Source organism: Zalophus californianus, chromosome 17 (assembly GCF_009762305.2).
Source record: "Zalophus californianus isolate mZalCal1 chromosome 17, mZalCal1.pri.v2, whole genome shotgun sequence".
Taxonomy (NCBI): domain Eukaryota; kingdom Metazoa; phylum Chordata; class Mammalia; order Carnivora; family Otariidae; genus Zalophus; species Zalophus californianus.
In genome coordinates, this window is record NC_045611.1 from 43,019,090 (window position 1) to 43,039,511 (window position 20,422).

The 20,422-nt window shown below is 44.4% G+C and overlaps 1 protein-coding gene across 1 annotated transcript; it reads left to right on the forward strand.

Moving 5' to 3' along the window:
* The first annotated feature begins 790 nt into the window (after positions 1-790).
* On the forward strand, positions 791-15,205 carry ZNF599 (zinc finger protein 599). Its single transcript, XM_035724893.1, is given in 9 exon segments — positions 791-808; positions 2,671-2,788; positions 4,837-4,932; positions 12,110-12,280; positions 12,283-12,503; positions 12,505-12,621; positions 12,623-12,656; positions 12,659-12,792; positions 12,794-15,205. Coding segments are annotated over 9 exon segments (1,749 nt in total). The 3' UTR covers positions 13,634-15,205.
* Positions 15,206-20,422: the final 5,217 nt, after the last annotated feature.

Below are 20,422 nucleotides of genomic sequence, written 5' to 3' on the forward strand. Positions count from 1 at the left end.
GGGAATGCTGTGGTGGTCTGCAGGTTGGAAACTGCCGATTAGAGGAACTTTAAAAATCACTACATTCAAGAATTATCTTCATATTTCGTTGTAAATACTGGCTCAGAAAGAAGTGATCCCGCTGCGGTACACAGGGAGGAAGGTCGCGGTAGGCGTCACCTATTTGAGGTGAGATCTTGCCTGAAGGGCCACTGAAATCTGTGTGCTTCTCCTTCAACCTCTTAAAAGCCACACCCCTGTCTTTGGAACTTTAACACCAGGTTTCTCAGAGAACAGAACTCGCGCAGCCTAGATACAGTCAGAAACTACATTACCCAGAAGGCAGTGTCCCTGATGGCGAAGGCGGACGCCCAGCCAATGACAGAGAGCGGAGAGGGGCGTTTCTGCCGCACCGTGGGCGGGACTTCTGTCTCCGCTTAGGACGTCACTTGGTTGTAGCTTGTCTGTGTTGAGCGGCGCTTCTGGTTGGAGCGGGGAGGAGGCCGCTTCCCAGAAGGGTGTCCCAGACTGAGCAAAGGACGGTGAGGAGGATAGGACCTACCTCCACGGTTTTGCATGAGCCCGAAACCACCTGTAACGGGGTTGTCCCCCTAGCCTCTCCGGCGCCGCGGCACTAGCCCTTCGTTCCCGAGGCACCCGCACGGGGCCCCCTGGACCTTGTTGCGCGTTTACACAGCGGAGACCGAGGTCCCTGGTCACCCCGGCCCTGGTCTGGGGTGAGGGGTCGGCTGAGCTCGCTAGACGGGCTTTAGTCACCGCTTCTCGCGGTCTCGCTCGGCCCGTGGGCCTCATGGCGGCGCCGGCGCTGGTGAGTGGAGGGTCGCGCAGGCTCGCGCGCGCTGGGGTCCGCGGTCCTCACGGTTCCGCCCGCAGTGATACAGATCCTGGGACTCTTCGCCATCCTTCTTAATGCTCTTGGATCTGGAGTTCCTGGAGGAATGCGGCGGGGGGGCGGGGGGGGGGTAGATCTAATCACTTCTAACTCAGGTTCTGAATCCGGGCCAGGGGTTAGAAGGGGAGGCCCCCATTTCTGCCCCTGACCTCAGCTTGCCTTTTCACTGCCCTTGGTCTCCATGCCCTCGGGTCTAAAATTGGAATACCGTGTGTATTATTCTCTCTCAGTTGAGGGAACCAGAGAGGGTATGCGTGTGACGTGTCCTTCATTGCTCAGCACGACCCAGAGAGCATCAGTCTGGATGTGATTCTGAGAGGGACTAACCTGGTCCTGCTCTGCTCTTAGGCTCACACCAGGGAGAGTCTGGCCTTCGGGCCTCCCTGCCTTAGGCCTCTACCCCAGCTGGAAGCTGGGAGAGGGATGGGAGCTGCGTTTTGTGAATTGCTGCTTCTCTGCTAGGTGTAGAAGGCCCCCTGGACAGGTGGGGAAGACAAGACAGTCACTGCATTGAACTTTGCAGATGCCATGTGTGTATTACAAGGGAAGTTGGTTTGCAACTTGCAACAGTGAATCCCATTTTCCTCTTTAACACATTTTCTTATTCAGGTTCTCCCACTTTCCAAAGGTTTGGATTTTGCCACTGGCTTTTAGGAGAGACTACCATTAGTAAGGTATAAAACAAAATCCTTTTGGGATTTCTTTCGGTTGGTGAAAACAGGTGCTTATGTAAGTTTTTCCTAAAAGCAAAAGTTGGCAGTAAGGGGAACTTTCAGGAAGTTGGGGGATACTTTTCATTTTACCGCATTTTGGCTTAGAAAGTTTTCATAGGAACACTTGTGGTTCAGATAGTGGGGGAGACCTGTGCTTGAAGAGTGACCCCATTACAATATTCATTAATGATGGTGTACAGGAATGCTGTGTCTCCTGGGTTGTAAACACACAACTGGCCTTAAGTTACTCTCTAGCATGTCACCCTGTTTACTCTCATCCTAGCTCTGACCACCTTCGGGACTTAACGTTAGTTATTAATCTTTCCTCACGTGGCCTGCTCCCTAACTTCATGCCAGCCCCATTCCAGTGCCCCCTGAGAGAGGCCTTCCCTGGTTGCCCCCAGCTAAAGTCCCCTAATGTTGCAATCAGTTCATTTCTCTTTTGTTGTTTTCGGAGCCCTTAGGGCCATATGACTTGATCTTGCTCATTTCTTTAATTTCTTGTCCAGACCTTTCCCCAGCTCCGGAGTGTGAGCTCCTGTTCTCTGCTCTGTCTCCAAGCCTAGAACAGTGCTGGGCCTGCACAGTGCCCAATAAGGGATTGATGAATGAAAGATTTTTCCCTCTGGAACTATGTCATACTTAGATTAAATCTAAACCCCTGACCATGGCTGGACCTGAGGGACCTGGCTTCAAATCTTGCCCCTTCTCATTAGACATACAACTCTGTTCCACTTGGCTTTGAGCCTCTGTTTGCTGCTTGTGAAATGGAGGTGATGGCACTTACCTCATGGGCTTAATATCTGCTCCTCACTGCCTACATGAGATTATCATTGTTTTGTGTTTTTCTCCAATGGCTTCCTACACAGGAGGCTTTTCTTTCCCATATTCTTTTACTCTGTCAGAGGTACCATCTGCCCTTCCTCCTGAGCCCAGCACAGAGCTAGGTTCTCAGGGGTTCAGGTCTTTCTGGACTTCTGCTGGTGACCAAGCAATAGGCTCTCATCTCATGTAATAGATACGCAGCCACCCATCACTTCTGTTTGATATTCCAGGCATTGATAAACATTCAAAGACGTGGCCGTGACCTTCACTGGGGAGGAATGGAGACATCTGGACCTGGCCCAGAGGACCTTATACCGGGAGGTGATGCTGGAGACTTGTGGGCTCCTGGTCTCACTGGGTAAGGATCCAGTGCTCTCCAGAGTGGTACCCACAGGCTTTTCATTCCATCTTTTCTCTCTAAGCATGGCTGATTGAGAAGGCCTCTGGGACCCACCTTCCTGTCTCTCCACAACCTCAGCATATTCTGTTCTAACCTCTTATTGGCGTCCCTATGTGTGCAGTAGGGATTGCTGTATAAGAAACATAATTGTCAACATTCTTACCCAAGTGTTCAGCAAAAGCTGTCCTCAGTCTGAAGTCCTTATTCCAGATCTCCGTAATAGATAAGGTGATTGGTTCAGTTTGGTTGGATCAAATGTCCTCATAGCCCCAGTAAGCAGGACCTGTGAGTTCTCCAAGAAGTGGGTGAATCAGACAGACAGGAAAGTATTTGACATCACTGCTACTGGTATTTTTCTAAGCAGCACGATCTCGGCTAAATGACTTCTTTGGCTCCTGGTGTCTGCAGTTTTCCCTTATTTCCTAAGGCCTGTGCCTTGCTTCTCTGCTGCTAAGGGAGGTCATTTTAGAGGGTGCACAGACACATCATCAATGGCGTCGATGGGGAGCTAAGAAAGCTCTTCCTTTTTCCTTCCTCTTTCCTGCCTTCTGATTGTTGTTGGAAGAGTCTGGGCTTGGTGCTGCATCTTTAGCTCTCCTGTGTCTCTCAGCTAATTTCCCCTTCAGAAAGAAGAGCTGTAGGACACATAGCCTTGAGGACGCAGCGTGAGCTTCCTGGGACTTAATACAGTTATTTTTATTTTATTGTATTTTTATGGTAACCTTTCACTTAGCCCAAGTGACCTAATAGCGGGGAAGTGCTTAGAATAGAACTGGGAACATAGCAAGTGTAACGCATGTACTTACTATATGTACTAGATCAGTAAGTCCCCAAATATTCTCCCACCGAAACTTTAAATGGCCAATTTACCCAGAAATGGTCTGAATATGAACTGAATGGAGGCCTGAGTCTCCCTTTTCCCAGATGTCCAAATGGTCACCATGGACAGGGCTCTCCCAGCCTTGTGTCCACATTGTCTCTCCCGGGAGGTCAGTCTTCAATGCAGTAAATGGTGTTAGCTCGTGACCATTGTGATTAATTGTTGAAAGGAGATGCGTGGGGAATAGTATTCCAGGTGGAGGGACCAACAGGAGCAAGTCCCTGTGGGGACGGGGAGCTCAGTTCCATGACAGAGATGAAGGAAGGTGTGATTTAACTTTGACACTGCCCCATCATGGGGCTCAGTTCCAGGCATCTAGCAAACATCCCGTGAACGTTTGCTGCAGGACAACTGGATGCATTCTGGCCTGCAGTACAGGATTTTCTAGGAGTTTCTCTGGGTCGTAGTGCCTTAGTCACTGGATTCTCTCCAGAGTCCTGTCTTTAAGCCTTCACGTTTGGCAAAATACGTTTGAGCGCATGTACCAGAAAACCTCCTCATACTGATTTCACCCCTGAAAAAATGTAATGACTTCGTCTGACGAGAAGCCCTGAGGTGATGCTGGCTCCTGGCCTGGTAGGTGTCAACCCAGGCATGTCTGTTCACTTTCTCTCCTTGGTCCAGGCCATCAGGCCAGTATCCTCAAAGTAGCCATGGGATGCTACAGCAGCAAGTAGGGCAGCAGGTCCCCACCTTCAGCTCTGTCTTTCCAACTTGGATTAAAGGCTTTTTCTTCAGAATGGGTAGCGGTTTTAGGTCATGGCCAACTTCAGACAACTGGACTATCAGTAGATGCCATTCAACAGTTGATTCAGTCCAGTGTTTTTTGAGCCATCCTTGGGCACCAGAATCACCTGGGGAGCTTTACAGACTCCCTGTGTTCTGTCCTTATGCCCAGAGATTTGGTTTAACTTGTTTTGTGTTCAGAACCAGACATCTCCAGGAAGTTCTTATCCATGGGGGGGTGGAATCCTACTGGCTTCATTAGGGAACACCTTCTAGAAGGAGTCATTTCCTTTCTGGAGTTTCATGGTGGCATGTGAAAGGTGTATACTCCTGTATACTTGAGACTTTTCCTTTTGTCCTTACCTATATACCCATGTCCCATTTCCTTCTCCATGCACAGGGCATCCTGTTCCCAAACCAGAGCTGACCTACCTAGCGGAGGATGGGCAGGAACTGTGGACAGTGAGGAGAGGCCTCTCCAGAAGCACCTATACAGGTAGGTGGCTGAGAGTCTGGCAGGTGCGTGTCCTGGCAGTGGGTTTCCTGGGAACTCACAGACTACCAGGGGATCACAGTGTCTGAAATTCCATGGGCAGCTTCTTTTGTGGCCTTCCTGGAGTCTTGGTTGGTCAGGTAGTACTCCAGCTTTGTTGGCCCTGTGTTTCCACCCCATCACACTCTTTGTCTTTATTAGGGTTGGGAGGTGGTATACTGAGTAAGAGACAGCCTCTAAATGCTTGGCCACTCACTAGCCTCCTGACTGAGGAAGTTGCATGATCCTGCTATTCCTTTGATACAAGTTAGGCTAAGTTAATGCTATCTTGCTGTAAAAGATAAACTCCAAATTCTAGGTCAGTTAACAAATTAATAAGAGTTTTTTTCTCATTTATGACATGGTTAATGTGGGTCAGCAGGGGTACTCTGTACCACCTATTTATTCAGGGACCCAGGTGCATTCTGTTGTCAGTATGTTGCTTTAAGTTTGCCCTGGCATCATCCAAGTGTCCAAGAGGAATAGGAGAGAAGGGGAGTACAGATGGCCCCCAGCTTACAGTGGTTCAACTTTGGATTCTTCCACTTTATAATGGAGTGAAAGCAGTATGCATTCAGTAGAAGGTGGCCTTTGAATTTTGAGTTTGGGTCTTTTCCTGGGCTAGTGATATTGCAGTATGATGCTCTCTCCTGATGCTGAGCAGCAGCAGCGAGTCACAGCTCCCAGTCAGCCATGCAGTCGCGCGGGGTAAACAACCAGTACACTTACAACCATTCTGTTTTTTACTTTCAGTACAATATTCAATAAATGCATGAGATATTCAACACTTTATTATGAAATAGTCTTTGATGATTTTGCCCAGCTTATGCTAATGTAAGTGTACTGAGCACGTTTAAGGTAGTCCAGGCTAAGCTATGATGTGGGGTGGGTTAGGTGTACTAAAACGCATTTTGGGGGCACCTGGGTGGCTCAGTTGGTAAGCGTCTGCCTTCGGCTCAGGTCATGATTCCAGGGTCCTGGGATCGAGCCCTGCGTTGGGCTCCCTGCACAGCAGGGAGCCTGCCTTCTCCCTCTCCCTCTGTGATCTCTCTTTTTGTTCTCACTCAAATAAATAATAAGATCTTTATTTTAAAAAAAGCATTTTGATGGGTTCATTGAGCTGTAACCCCATCATAAGTTGTGGAAGATCCGTAGCCCTATCCACTTGCACACATACATCACTTCATTCAGATTTCATTGACAAGAACTGGTCATTAGGCTACATGTCGCATCAAACTGGGAAATGTGGTTTAGCTTTGTGCCCAAGGAGAAGAGGCCAGGGATATGATGAACATATTCTCATCAGTCTGCTAAACTAGCCTACATTAGAAAAAGATACTAATGATGGTTTCTGCATCATTGGATTTTTGGGAATGTAATTAGATAAAAAGAAACTGCTTATCGCACACTGCCTGACTCAGAGTGAGTGACAAAGTAACAAAAGTTGTGTGTTTGTAATATTCAGGCATTATTAGTCATAATGAATAATGATATCTCAAACTTCCTTCCAAATTCAGAAAAGACAGTCCTTTCTTTTTCTGCAGATTACTACCTCTAACCCTACTTTGCATCCCACACTTTTCCACCTTCATCATTCATTCACCTATACAGCCCTGCATGTATCCATCCTTTCATTTGTGAAGCAGATACTCGGAAGCAGTCCCTAGCCTTGTTGTCTTCTTGCCCTCCCGTCTTATAAAACCTCAAGGAGACATTTGCCTTTGTCAGCCTCACATCTGGGCTGCTCCGAGCCGCTGAAGCCATCGAGTGGATGGAGAGGCTTCGATGCAGATTCGTGATCTCTCCCCTCTCGTGTTCCTTCTGGCTGCTCAGCCAGCAAGTGTCCAACCCTCCCCTCCTCACCCCTTCGAGTCTGTCTCACACCTTCACCCCGCTCTGCAGTTCCGCATCTTCACTGGAATATCCCAGTGTTCCAGTGTTCCGCTGACATCCTAAAAGGACCTCATGATCTGGCCACTGCTCCCACCTCGCCATTTTCAACTACTGGTCTTCCCATTCTGCAAGTCAAGAAAGCCAGGAACCGAAGGACGACCCCACACCACCTCCGCCTTCTTCACACCCTCTATCCAGCCGTTCCTGAATCCTGATCGTGTTCCATCTTCCGTATCTCCAGAATCTGTCACCTTCCCCAACTCCGTCGGTTCCGCACGAGCCTCCTCAGCCAAGCCATACTCGTCCATACGAAGATGGAGCACGATCAGGATTCAGGAACGGCTGGATAGAGGGTGTGAAGAAGGCGGAGGTGGTGTGGGGTCGTCCTTCGGTTCCTGGCTTTCTTGACTTACAGAATGGGAAGACCACAGTCAGAGACACCTCACAACATGTCAGGTTCCTTCAGATCAAGCGATGGTGGGAGAGACTCCGGCAAGAGGGATGCAACACACAGCCTCATCTTTTACATTTCCACCACTTGGCCATATTCTGTTCTTTAGAAGCAAATCAAGGGCCTGCGCCATTCTGTCAGAGGGCATCATAACAGGGTGTAAGCACCACGAGGTAGGAATTACAAGAAGCCATACACGAGTCTGCTGCATCCGGGACCTTGGGTCTTCACATAAGTGAAGGAAGCGAAGGAAATAATTCCTGCCTGTTCTATATCTTCACCTTCTCTCAACTCAACATAGGAAACACAGTGAAGTTTCGGACACTTGGGGGAAACTTGAAACAAAACATGCTCTTGGCTCTCCCAACACATGTAATTGTTGACGACTCTATTCACCTGAACAACAAGCCCTCTGGGAGGAGTTTTCTCATTCTCTGAAGAGACAGCTACACAGGACTTCTAGGCTTCCTCGTTACTCTTTTACTATTTTCTTTAATTACTGTATGAAGGTATAACTTACACATAGTGAATATACAAATCTTAAAGGTTTATCTTTATGAAATATTACATATATAAACCCAAGTATCGACCGCACCAGTCAAGAAATACTTCCAGCACCTCCCAGGTTTCTTCTGCTCCCTCCTTGTTAATACCCCTTTTACAAAAGTAGCCGGTGTTCAACTCAATCACTGTAGATTAAAGACTTATAAATGGACCCCCACAGTACATAATACTGTTATGTCCGTCTTGATAATCACCATGGCTCTGAGGTTCCCTCATGTGGTTGCAAAATTTAGAGTTATTTCTTAACTGTGCAGTGTCTCAGTGAATGAATAGATTACATATATCCATTTTCCTGTTATTTGGCTTGTTCTCCATTTTCACAATATTGTGAAGAATGCAGCTATGAATATTCTTAATCATTTTTTGTTGGATATAAGCACACATTTCTTTTGGGAATATGTAAATGAGTGGCCCTGGCTGGATCCTGGTGTAGATACATAATTAGCTTCAGTAGAAACCACCAGTTTCAAAGGGACCGCACTGTTTCACATTCCCAATAGTCATGCGTAAGAGTTGTCAACTATTAACGCCTACTGGGGAGCAGGTGGTATCTTCCCCTTTATTCTTTGAGAGCCAGTAGTGTTTCTCAGCACCACACTACTGAAAATGTTCTTACTCAGGTTACTGTTGACGTTCTGATTGGCAAGTGCAACACCTATAATAATGATAAGAGGGGTGTACAGGTTACTGAACATTTGCCATGTACTGGACTGGTTGATTTACATAATTTTTCTTATGTAACATTATTGTGAACATTGTTATGTGTCCTCCCCAAATTCATACTTGGAGCTGGGGGGTTAGAACCCCCAGTGTGATGCTATTAAGAGGTCGGGATTTGGGGAGATGATTGGGTTTAGAGGAGGTCATGGGGGTGGAGCCCCCCCGATGGGATTGGTGTCCTTATAAGAAGACAAAGGGAGACCATAGTCTTTCCTAGGTGTTGTGTATGTGCTGGGGGGTGGTTGGGGGAAGAGGGAGAACACTCTGGTGTCTCTCGTTGCTTCCATAAAGGCCCTATCTCCAAATTCACATTGGAGGTTAGGGCTTCAACACATGAATTTTGGGGGAACACAAACATGCAGTCCGTAACAATTTGTTTTTGGAGTCAATATAGGGCTATTCATATATTGTTTATCTTCTATCAGTTTTGGTAATTTGAATCTTTCAAGGAGTTTTTCCACTTTGTCTAATTATTCTATCCCATTACATTTTAAGATTGTTTTATCTTAAAATGTTAAATTTTATGTTATATATTATATATTTTTACCCCAGTAAATGAAACTAAAAAAATAAATGAAGATACTTATATATTTTTTTACGTTTTTATCTTAATCACCTGGTGCTCATCATGACAAGTGTACTCCCTTAATCCCCACCACCTCTTTAACCCATCCCCCCACTCACCTCCCCTCTAGTAACCATCAGTTAGTTTGCTCTCTATAGTTAAGAATCTGTTTCTTGGTTTGTCTCTGTCTCTTTTTTCCCTTTGTTCATTTGTTTTGTTTCTTAAATTCCACATATACGTGAAGCCATATGGTATTTGTCTTTCTCTGACTGATCACTTAGCATTACACTTTCTAGCTCCATCCGTGTTGTTCAAATGACAAGATTTCATTGTTTTTTATGGCTGAATAATATTCCATTGCATATATATAACTCATTTTCTTTATCCATGCATCTGTCAGTGGACACTTGGGACATATTTTGGTCATTGTAAATAATGCTGCAGTAAACACAGGGATGCATGTATCCTATGTACGTGTTTTATAATGCCGTTATTAACTGACATTCTCAAAACAGACTTTAAAAATGACTTCATCGTACTCATGTATATACGTGCTTTTTTATTTGAACTTTATAAAAAGTATATCATAGGTTATATTGTCTTAACATGATTTGTACTTTTTACTCAACAGTATATTATTAAGACTCACCATGCATGTAGTATAGTTCACTCATTTTTTTTCTTCTGTAGTCATTTGCATGAATGTAACACCGTGTATTCATTTATTTTCATGAGGACTTTCATGTTTCCAGTTTTTTATACCCACAAAGAGTGCTGTTGTGAAAATTCATGTATGTATGTCCTCATGCATATGTGTAGGAATTTCTCTTAGTGGTGTTCCTAGGGCTAGAATTTTTCGATTATTACAAGTGAGCAGAAGGAGAACTTTACTAGATGCTGCCCTGCTGTTTTCTCACATGGGATCTTACCTGTTCACACTTCACCGGCATTATACTAACAAGTCCATGGATCTGTGGCCTTTCCAACACCCCATACTGTCAAGTTCTTTACTTTTTTCAATCGGGTGAATATAATATGGTATCACATTGTGGTCTTTTGCCCTTCCCTCATATCTAGGAAAGTTGAGTCCCTCTTCATAGGTTGATTGGCTGATGTAGATCTGTGAAACGTCAGCTCATACAAATATGCTTAGTTTTCATTTTGGACGTGGAGTGTTGAAGTTACCAACTGTAATTGTGGTTTTTTCTGTTTCTCCTTTGAACTCAGTTTGTGGTTTCTTTTGGGGCTCTGATATTTGTTGCATACAGATTTAGGGTTGTTCTGTCTTCCTGGTGGGTTGATCTTTTTAGCATTGTACAGTGTCCCTCTTTTTCTCATTTCCTTTGCTCTGTAGTCTGGTATCTGATAGTAATTTAGATACCCTTGTTTGCCTTTTTTTTTTTAAGATTTTATTTATTTATTTGACAGAGAGAGAGAGCACAAGCAGGGGGAGCCTCAGGCAGAGGGAGAAGCGGGCCTCCCACCGAGCAGGGACCCTGATGCGGGCTCGATCCCAGGACCCTGGGATCATGACCTGAGCTGAAGGCAGACGCTTAACCGACTGAGCCACCCAGGCACCCCCCCCGTTTGCCTTTTAAAAAATTATATTTAGTTTAGTCAGATTGACCGGTCTTTTCATTTACAGTTAATGCTTTTTTATCTTGTTTATGAAATCTTTCACTTTCCCAAGATCTAAAAGATAATCATTTTTACTATTTACTAAAATGTTGTTAATGGTGAGCCTCTGACAGTTAGGTCTTAATCAGTCTAGAGTTAATTTTTGTGTGGCTTGGGGTTAGGAATGCAATTTCATTTTCCCCCATATGGGAAATGAGTTCTGTAGATCCATTTATTGAATAGTCCCTGCTTTTCCCACTGGGCCTCTCTGCTGCTTCTGTCATATTTCAAAGTTCATACATACATTTCTGAGCTCTTAATTCTGTTTTTTTCCTTTGACAGTTTGACAGTTTATCTTAAATCTATGCTTACATCGTACTGCCTTCTTGTATATAATCATCATAATTCTAATTCCTCAAAGGCAAGACTCCCTTCTTTTTTCTTCTGTGGAGATAGCCTGGTCTGTTTGTTCTTTTATGTAAATTCCACAATCAGTTTGTCAATATCCCTGAAAAACTCTATTGGGATTTTTATTTGAGGTTGTATTGAATTTATAGATGAATTTAAGGACAACTTTATATTACTACTCTCCCTTTTCATAGAAGATCTTCATTAATGTGGTAAATTTATAATTCTCTTCATCTCGATGGTATTTGTTTGGTGTCTGTTCACCTAGTCTTTGCTCAGACGAAGTAGACTCGGTACGCCCCACCCAGTAGTTTCTCACCGTGCCCCACTATCCCACAGCCCAGAATCCTGAGATTGTTTTCTTTCCTCTGTCCCTGTCTGCCTCTCCATCCTCACCTCCACCATCCTCTCATCCACTTCACTTTGCCTGGCATTCAGAATTCTCTGAAGACACTGCATGTTGTACTTTCTCTCCTCATTCCTCCACCAGAGAATTCCTACTCTCCTTTAGAAATAAGCTCCCACAGCACCTTTTCCAGGTAGCCTCCACTGACCTCTGTCTCCCATGTGGGTCAGGCTAGGTGCCCCTTCCCTGTGCTGCCATACCATGTTGGGGCACAGTCATTACATAGGGTATAGTCTTTACTCTGCCCCACCCTCCCGCATTCTGGAGGGTGAGGAGTCTTCTCCGCTCCAGATTCTCTACGCCTGTCCCAGCTTTTCTTCCTGGGTTGCCTTTTAAAGATGTCAAGAGTCCAAGGATTAGTGAAGAAAGAAATTGTAAACCTGGGCTTAATAGATATATAAATGCCGCAGGCATTAGAGGGATTATTTTCATCTTCATTCTGCCACTCAAATGGTAATTTTGTTTGTTCTGTGTTGACATGACTAATAGACACCTTTCTGTATTGGATTCCCTTCAGGTGAAAAAGCAAAACCTGAGACCACAGAACTTACTGCTTCTCAGCTGGCCTTCACTGAGGAAGCCCCTTTTGAGGAACAAGTGACCCAGGGAGTCCCAAGGGATTCCAGGTTGGGGCAAGCAAGGGATCAGGAAAAGCTATCAGAAATGCAGGAAGGGAACTTGAGGCCAGGAGCAGACCCCACAAGGAGACATGCCCTAGGAAGTTGACCCATAAACATGATCATTTGGAGACAGATGATCGTTTGTGTTTAACGGTTTTGCAGGAGCAAGTCACTACACAAGGTGATCCACGTGAACATGAACAAGGACCAGGAAAAGACCCTGTGATAGATGCAAGGAATAACCTATATAAATGCAAAGACTGTGGGAAAAGGTTTAGCAAGAATTGGGCCCCTTGGTCGGCATCAGCAGATTCATGCTGGAGTGAAGCCCTATAAATGCAGTGAATGTGGGAAAGCCTGTCGTTATATGGCAGACTTCATTCGACATACGAGGTTGCATACTGGGGAAAAAACCGTACAAGTGCATTGAGTGTGGGAAGGCTTTCAACGCAGGTCTCACCTCACAGAGCACCAGCGCATTCACACTGGAGATAAGCCCTATGAGTGCAAAGAATGTGGTAAAACTTTCACCCACCGCTCTTCTTTTAACCAACATAATATGACCCACGCTAGGGAAAAGCCCTTTTTTGTGCAAGGAATGTGGGAAAGCTTTTTACTACAGCTCTTCCTTTGCTCAACACATGAGGATTCACACTGGAAAGAAACTCTACAAGTGCAGTGAATGTGGAAAGGCCTTCACTCACCGTTCCACTTTTATCCAGCATAATATGACCCACACAGGAGAAAAACCCTTTTTGTGCAAAGAATGTGGAAAAGCTTTTTGCCTCAGCTCATCCTTCACTCAACACATGAGGATTCACACTGGAGAGAAACCCTTTGAGTGCAACGAATGTGGAAAGGCCTTCACTCACCGCTCCACTTTTATCCGGCACAAGAGGACTCATACTGGGGAGAAGCCCTTTGAATGCAAGGAATGTGGGAAAGCCTTTTGTGACAGCTCTTCCTTAATTCAACACGTGAGGATTCACACTGGCGAGAGGCCCTATAAGTGCAGTGACTGTGGAAAAGCCTTTACACACCACTCTGTTTTTATCCGACATAATAGGACCCACAGTGGAGAAAAACCCTTGGAGTGTAAAGAATGTGCGAAAGCTTTTTACTACAGCTCTTCCTTTACTCGACACATGAGGATTCACACTGGCGAGAAGCCCTATGTATGCAGAGAATGTGGGAAGGCCTTTACCCAACCTGCGAACTTTGTCCGTCATAATAGGATCCACACTGGAGAAAAACCGTATGAATGCAAAGACTGTAAGAAGGCTTTCTGTGACAACTTTGCCTTAACTCAACACATGAGAACTCACACTGGAGAGAAACCCTTTGAATGTGGTGAATGTGGAAAAACCTTCAGCCACAGTTCATCCTTCACTCACCATCGAAAAATTCATACCAGAGTTTAAAGGCCTCTGCAGGTTGTTTATATCGGTCAATTTTAGTGAACTCATACTGGTGAAATACCTTTTCTTTTGAATATAACTTTTCAGGAAAACCTTTTCGCCTGAATTGGAGAAACACCTTGCTCATTATCTGATAATTCATACTGAAGAGAAACATAATTGTCATCCGTGTGAAAGCTTTTTATGGCAGGTCATCTCAAGGGTCATAGTAGAAATTGACCCAGCCTAGACCCTTACACTACCCCCCGGGAATCATCCACAAGTGAGACCCAGTGGTTATGCATTTAGGAAATATGTCAGCAAGAATTATTCTTATATTTATACTATAAAACCATCTCAAGAGTATTTTAGAAGTACAATGAGAGGTGGAGGAGATGTAGAAGAGAAAGGGAAAAGAAATGAGTGTATGGCTTCTTTCCAATTTCCCTGCCAACCTTGTGAGAACTTGTCATTGGGGTTGGGACAGGGGATGGTGGGGGTGTGAGAGATAAAAGACCTCATTCCCTTTATGTGTGTGTTTTTTTTTTTTTAAGATTTATTTGGGAGAGAGCGAGAGGGAACACGAGTTGGGGAGAGGGAGAAGCAGGCTCCCTACTTAGCAGGCAACCCGGTGTGTGGCTGAACCCTAGGACCCTGGGATCATGACCTGCGCCGAAGTCAGACACTTAACTGGCTGAGCCACCCAGGCGCCCCATGTGTCTTTTATATATCTGTCATCAGGAGAGTTGGACCATTGAAGGCAGCCCTGCTGCCAACATTTTTTGAAAATACTCTTTATTCTAAAACATCGTCATTTTTACCCTTGGGGAGCATAAATGTTTGTGAGAGATTTAGAGGCCCGAGTCATAAAATACTTAACACACACACACACACACACACACACACACACACACACACACTCATACACTCATATATTTAGTCAGTTCTTGTTATTCATTGTAGTTGTATTCTGTAAATCCATCACAAACACTGAATTAATGACTACTGAACCATTGCTTCTAAAGGAAATGCAAACTTATGTTTGTCTGAGCCTCTGTTCATATTTTCATCAGCCAATCAATGCATGACCTATTATGGATTTTTGTTCTGTTTAAAGGCATCTGAATTTAATATATGTTTCTTAGAAATAAATTATATGCAGTATCATAATAAAACTTTCTATTACATCATTTTGTATCGTGTATTTGTTGTTACTCTACTACTTTGTCAGTCATACAAACAATACACACAGTTTAGTACTCGCACATTACATAAACACAGTAAACTACAGTAATGTGAACACCTACACTGTGCTATATTGTACAGTCATGCAAAGAAAGTGCAGAAAAAGTTAAAATTAATCAAAGATTAACATTAAGTACAACTAGTTTTGAGAGAGCTAAGGGATGTGTGGTGGGGCAGTGCACTCTGGATAAATCTCTTGACCTTGGCTTACCCCAAGAAAACCAAAGTAGTTGGTGGTACTTAATTCAAGCCGCTTGAAAAATAGCAGGAGGCTGCATTCAACAATAGGGTCACATTCTTTCATGTCATTGCAAATTCTTCCAAGGCAGAATTTCATTCTGATATTACGGCTGCTGTGAGAGGGACATTTCAGTGGTAGCTGGATTTTCATCACCATCCTCATCACCACTGACTTCAGTGCCTTGTTTTGCTCTCTCTTCTGGGTCTTTGTGGACTCTACTACCTTTTCTGCCCAAATTTCTTCCACATCTTCCCTCATGTCACTGAGGCTTTTTTCACTTATTTGCCGTGTGATATGCATTATGTGTTTGCCATTGGCCTTTATATTTTCTGTGACACCTTCAAAGCCTTTGAAATTTTTCAGGTGCTCTGGCCATTTTTCCAGATATTACTGATAGTAGTCTGCTTGATACCGCCCCAGGCTGTGCACCACAGTCCCCCACCTTGGCTGTTGTGACAGACTGCCAGTAGTCCGTGGTGCCGGTTTCCTTGTTGGTGTTGTATTGCTTTACTATAAAGTTCCCTTGGAGTGTTCACCATGAAAGCTTTATTATGTCCTGATGGCGAGGTTAGGTGACAGACTTAGCGTTTAGGGGCATGAAAAGAACACCTAGGTTGGGGTGGGCATTTGCAAGTTCATGGCAATGGACTGGGACAATACTCAAAATCAATACAACCTTGGAGGCAAGGTTTTTGGCCCAGAGATAGCTGTCAACTTCTTGGATGAGCAGTGGTGGAAGCTTAATCCCAGAATGTTTCTGACATCTCATATGTCAGATGTCAAACTCCTGAACTGGAGTTTCCTTTTAAGTTCTTGTGGATTTGGGGTTCTGTACATCTTTAGGGGTTTGCCCTTAAGTTGCTGTTAGTATTGACACACAATAGCAAGATTGCATGATATTTGAATAATTTGAAGATGGGATTTGGAGGCCATTTGCATTATATGGGTTCATTTGTCAATAGCCTAGGAAAACAAGCCAGTCTCATTGGCACTGAAACCTGCTCTTCCACATAACACTTTCCCTGTATAAATATTTAGCAGGTATTTAAAAAATTATTCCATAGCCTCCTGATCTGCAGGAACAGCCTTATCTGCACACTGCTAATACTGTATTGTCTCTTGAAATGTGCAAGCCAGCTAACTAGCTGATCAGGGTTTAACATTTTCCCTGTCTGGGTAACAGGACTTTTAAATTTTGGCCTTCAGCCTCAGAACAATGCCTTCCTATACTTTTTTATTGATCTTCATCTCACGAATCCACTTGAGCTGCTTTTCCATCCTTTTCATAGCTTTGCCACACACTCTAAAAGATACTTTTAACACTTTCTGAAGTGGCTTCATGTACAGATCAGTGAATTTCTTCTTCTACTCGAGCATGTGCCATATTGATTCATTCACATCGAACTCCGAGTCAACAGCAGTACAACTCCTGACCGAAGGTAGCCCATCTAACACATGTATATTCTTTAAGGTCCATCACAGCCTTCTTGTGCTTACAAACACTGGACAGCACTGGATGCCTGGGTGGCACAGTTGGTTAAGCGCTCGACTCTTGATTTTGGCTCAGGTCATGATCTCAGGGTCATGGGATTGAGCCCTGTGTTGGGCTCCATGCTCATCGGGGTCTGCTTAAGATTCTCTCCCTCTCCCCACCCCCTGCACTCTCTCTGTCTCTCTCTCAAATAAGTCAATCTTTAAAAAAAAAAAGAAATCCAAAATAAGTAGAAATAAATGATAAAGCTAATAGCAGAAATAGAAAATATACAGAAAAATTAACACACTAAAAATGGATTTTTTAAAAGGTTAATGAAATTGACAAATCCCTAGAAAAACTGACCAGGAAATAAAAAAAGAAAATGAAATTTCCAATATCAGGAATGAAGGTGGGGCCTCACTGCAGATTTGGTAGATATTAAAGGGATAACAAGTGACTTTAAACACCATTCTATGAAGAAAATTGCACATCCAAGTGGTTTTCCTGTAAATTGTATCAAAAATATAAGGAAGAGGGGCGCCTGGGTGGCTCAGTCGTTGGGCGTCTGCCTTCGGCTCAGGTCATGGTCCCAGGGTCCTGGGATCGAACCCTGCGTCGGGCTCCCTGCTCAGCGGGAAGCCTGCTTCTCCCTCTCCCACTCCCCCTGCTTGTGTTCCCTCTCTCGCTGTGTCTCTCTCTGTCAAATAAATAAAATCTTTAAAAATATATATATAAGGAAGATATTTTACCAAGATTACACAAACTCTGTAAACAAAGAAGGAAACTTCCTAACTCATTCTGCAAAGAAGCCAGCATTACTCTAGTACAAACACATAAAGAAATTTAAAGATTAATATCCCTCAGAAACATAGACATAAAAGTCTTTAATGACCATTTCAGGAAATCACCAAATATAAGAGGATAATCTAGCAGGACCACCTCTTGGGTGGGGTTTGTCCCAGGAATCAGGATTGGTTTTTAACATTAAAAAAAAAAAACAATGTAATTCATATTTACAGAATAAAGGAGAGAAGCCATATTATTATCTCAAATCTGTATGTGAAGTAATTGACAAAATTCAGCACTTCTTTCAAAGTAATCTCCAGCAAAATAGAAATTGGAGGGGATTTCCTTGATTTGATGAAGCACATATACAAAAAAACCTTCAGCTAATAGCATACTGAACACTTTTCTCTTTAAGAACTGGAACCTGGAATGCATGTTTATTATCTTCACTGGTATTCAATAGTTTACAGGATATCAGAGCAAGCGTAAAGGTAAAAAGGAGTAAAAGGCATACAGATTAAAAAGGATTATGTAAAACTATTTACAGAAACTATGAATGTGTGTTTAAAAAATAAGAAATCTACGAAGAAATACCAGGAGCATGGAAATTTAGCACACTTCCAGCATACAAGATCAATATATAAAAACCAATTGTATATTCTATATGCTACCAGTAAATGATTGAAAACTAAAATTTAAAAGATACCACTTACAATAGCATTTTTAAAATCTCACAAAGTAGTGAGGAGTAAATTAGCAGATACTGTATAAGACCTATGCACCAAAAAAGTACACATCAGGGGTTGGCAAAGTTTCACTATAAAGCACCAGATAGGAAATAGTTGTAGGCTTTGCATGTATGGTCTCTGTCACATGTTCTAGTTTTGTTTTGATTTTATGACATTTTTAAAATATTAACATCATTTCAAGCTACTTGGCATTACAAAAACAGGCTGGGGGCCAAATCTGACCCATGATCTATGATCTATAATTTCTGGAACGCTGCTACAAAATACTGAGAGAAAAAATTATTTTAAAATTTTTTAAATTTAAAAAATTTTTAAACAAAAGCTGTACCAACTAGTGAACTGGGAAAGTTAATATTGGTAAGTTGTTCATCTCGGCCATGACCTTGAAAGCTGGTGTATGGAATTATTACAACAGATATTGGTGCCCTTGGGGCAAAAGGCTTGTAGGCCAGGGTAGATCCAGCACACAACTGATATGCACCTGCTGTTCATGCACCTGGGAGGAGATCTCTCATAGCTGCATGATTTGCTGCTAGGCTCATATTGAGGAGAAATGTCTGATAGGGATGTGTTACCAACTCACAGTCCCTGTCCTACATCTTCTGAGCCTGGAGCCTGGTGTGGCCAATGGTTGATCTATGAATTAAGCTGAAGAAGATCTCCTCATAGGCAGTGACCGTGTTCATTAAGCGTATGCAACTGTACTAAGTATCAAAAAATGGTGAAACGGTGCATACCTGATGAGAAGGTACCACAGTCTGGTGGTTATATGCATGAACCCTGGAATCAGACAGCCTGGGTTAAAATTCTTGTGGCATTACTCCTACCTGTGTGACTTGGTGAAGGGTCTAAGGCTTAAATGCTATTTTACCGAATTTGCGAAAACAAGCAAAGAGAACATGCCTGCCAGAAAAAACAGACGTGTCATGGTGCAATCTCCATGTCGTCACTGGTATTCAGAAACCTAGTAGTCCAGCTGGTGATGCTCAGGACACTTGCCTTTCCAGAGTGGCCACAGAAAAGGGGCCCCCGGCTCCAGGAACTGGAGAGGAGCTAGAGTGGCCTCTGGAGGAGGTGGTGCTCTGAGCCATGACCTACTGGCATGGAAGGGGTGGGAGATGGGTTGTGAGAGTTACCTGGTGGCTCCTGTGCTTGTCCCCAGAGCAGTGGGAGTGTACCATCAGCATCTAGGCTCCTGGTGACAAGTGATGTCACACATTTGGGAGCATTCTGAGCCTCAGAAGGGAAACCTCTATTCCAAGAGGTTTGTTGGGGTAAATTCACCGCCCTCCTGCCTCAGCACAGACCCTGCTGCTGCCATCCCATACCATCTGGACACACCATGTAAGACAGGGCCAACCCCCAGTCTCCCCAGCTTTAGTGTTTCTACCCCAACCTCTTACAAGCCATGCCCCACCTGGGCAGGATCTATGTTACTCTCCTGCTCTAGCCTTGAGCAGGCTCTGCCCTCCGGGGGACCATAGGGAAAAGGGCTGGCAGAACCCCAACCACAGGTTGCCTATGCCGCTGCCCTCCAGTTAGGCACTGGGGTGACAGTCATGCAGGCTCTTGGAATGTATAGTCTTTAACAGTCTCACCAAACCGCCAGGCCCGTCTGGTGTCACACACCTGCAACCAGCAGCAGGAAAGTCAGGAAGCGCTAGAAAGTCCTGGGAGGATTCGCTCTCTGGGCCTTGCCCTTTGCCTTTGGTGCTTTTCCCGCATGCCCTTTGCTGGTGGAGGCTGAGCTGGTGTGTTTTTCTGTCCCGTGTTCCAGGGATGAGTCACAAACATCAGGCTGGACAGTGCATGGTGTGCCATGGAGAACAGGTAGCTAGGAAAGCTCTCCAAATTTCCTTAACTACACTTCCAAGACCCAGCAGTATACAAATTGTCCTTCATGGGCAACTTCCTCAGCAAGCTTCTCTCTTGCCTTGTCCCTACCCCTTGGCACACATGTGTTCCTCTTCTGGCAGAGATCACCCTGCTGCCCCTGCACCTGCCCTTGGCCTTTTTCCTAGACAGGTAGACAGTTCTGCCTGGATCCAGGGCCTCTGCCTCTTGGGGTTACATCCCCCTAACAGGTGGTATCAGATCAGGCAGCCTCAGTGATGCTCTCTCATGGTCCCGAGGGGACTCTCTGAAGAAGCTGTTGCTCTCTGCATGTACCTCAAAGTGTCCGCTCTGGAATGATAAAGATCCCTCCTCCAGAGCACACAATGACTCCTCCTTTGTCACCTAATCTCGTAGTCAGCCATCCCAGATTGCTGCCATCCCATACTGTCTGGACACACCAGGTGAGACAGGGTGAACCCCCC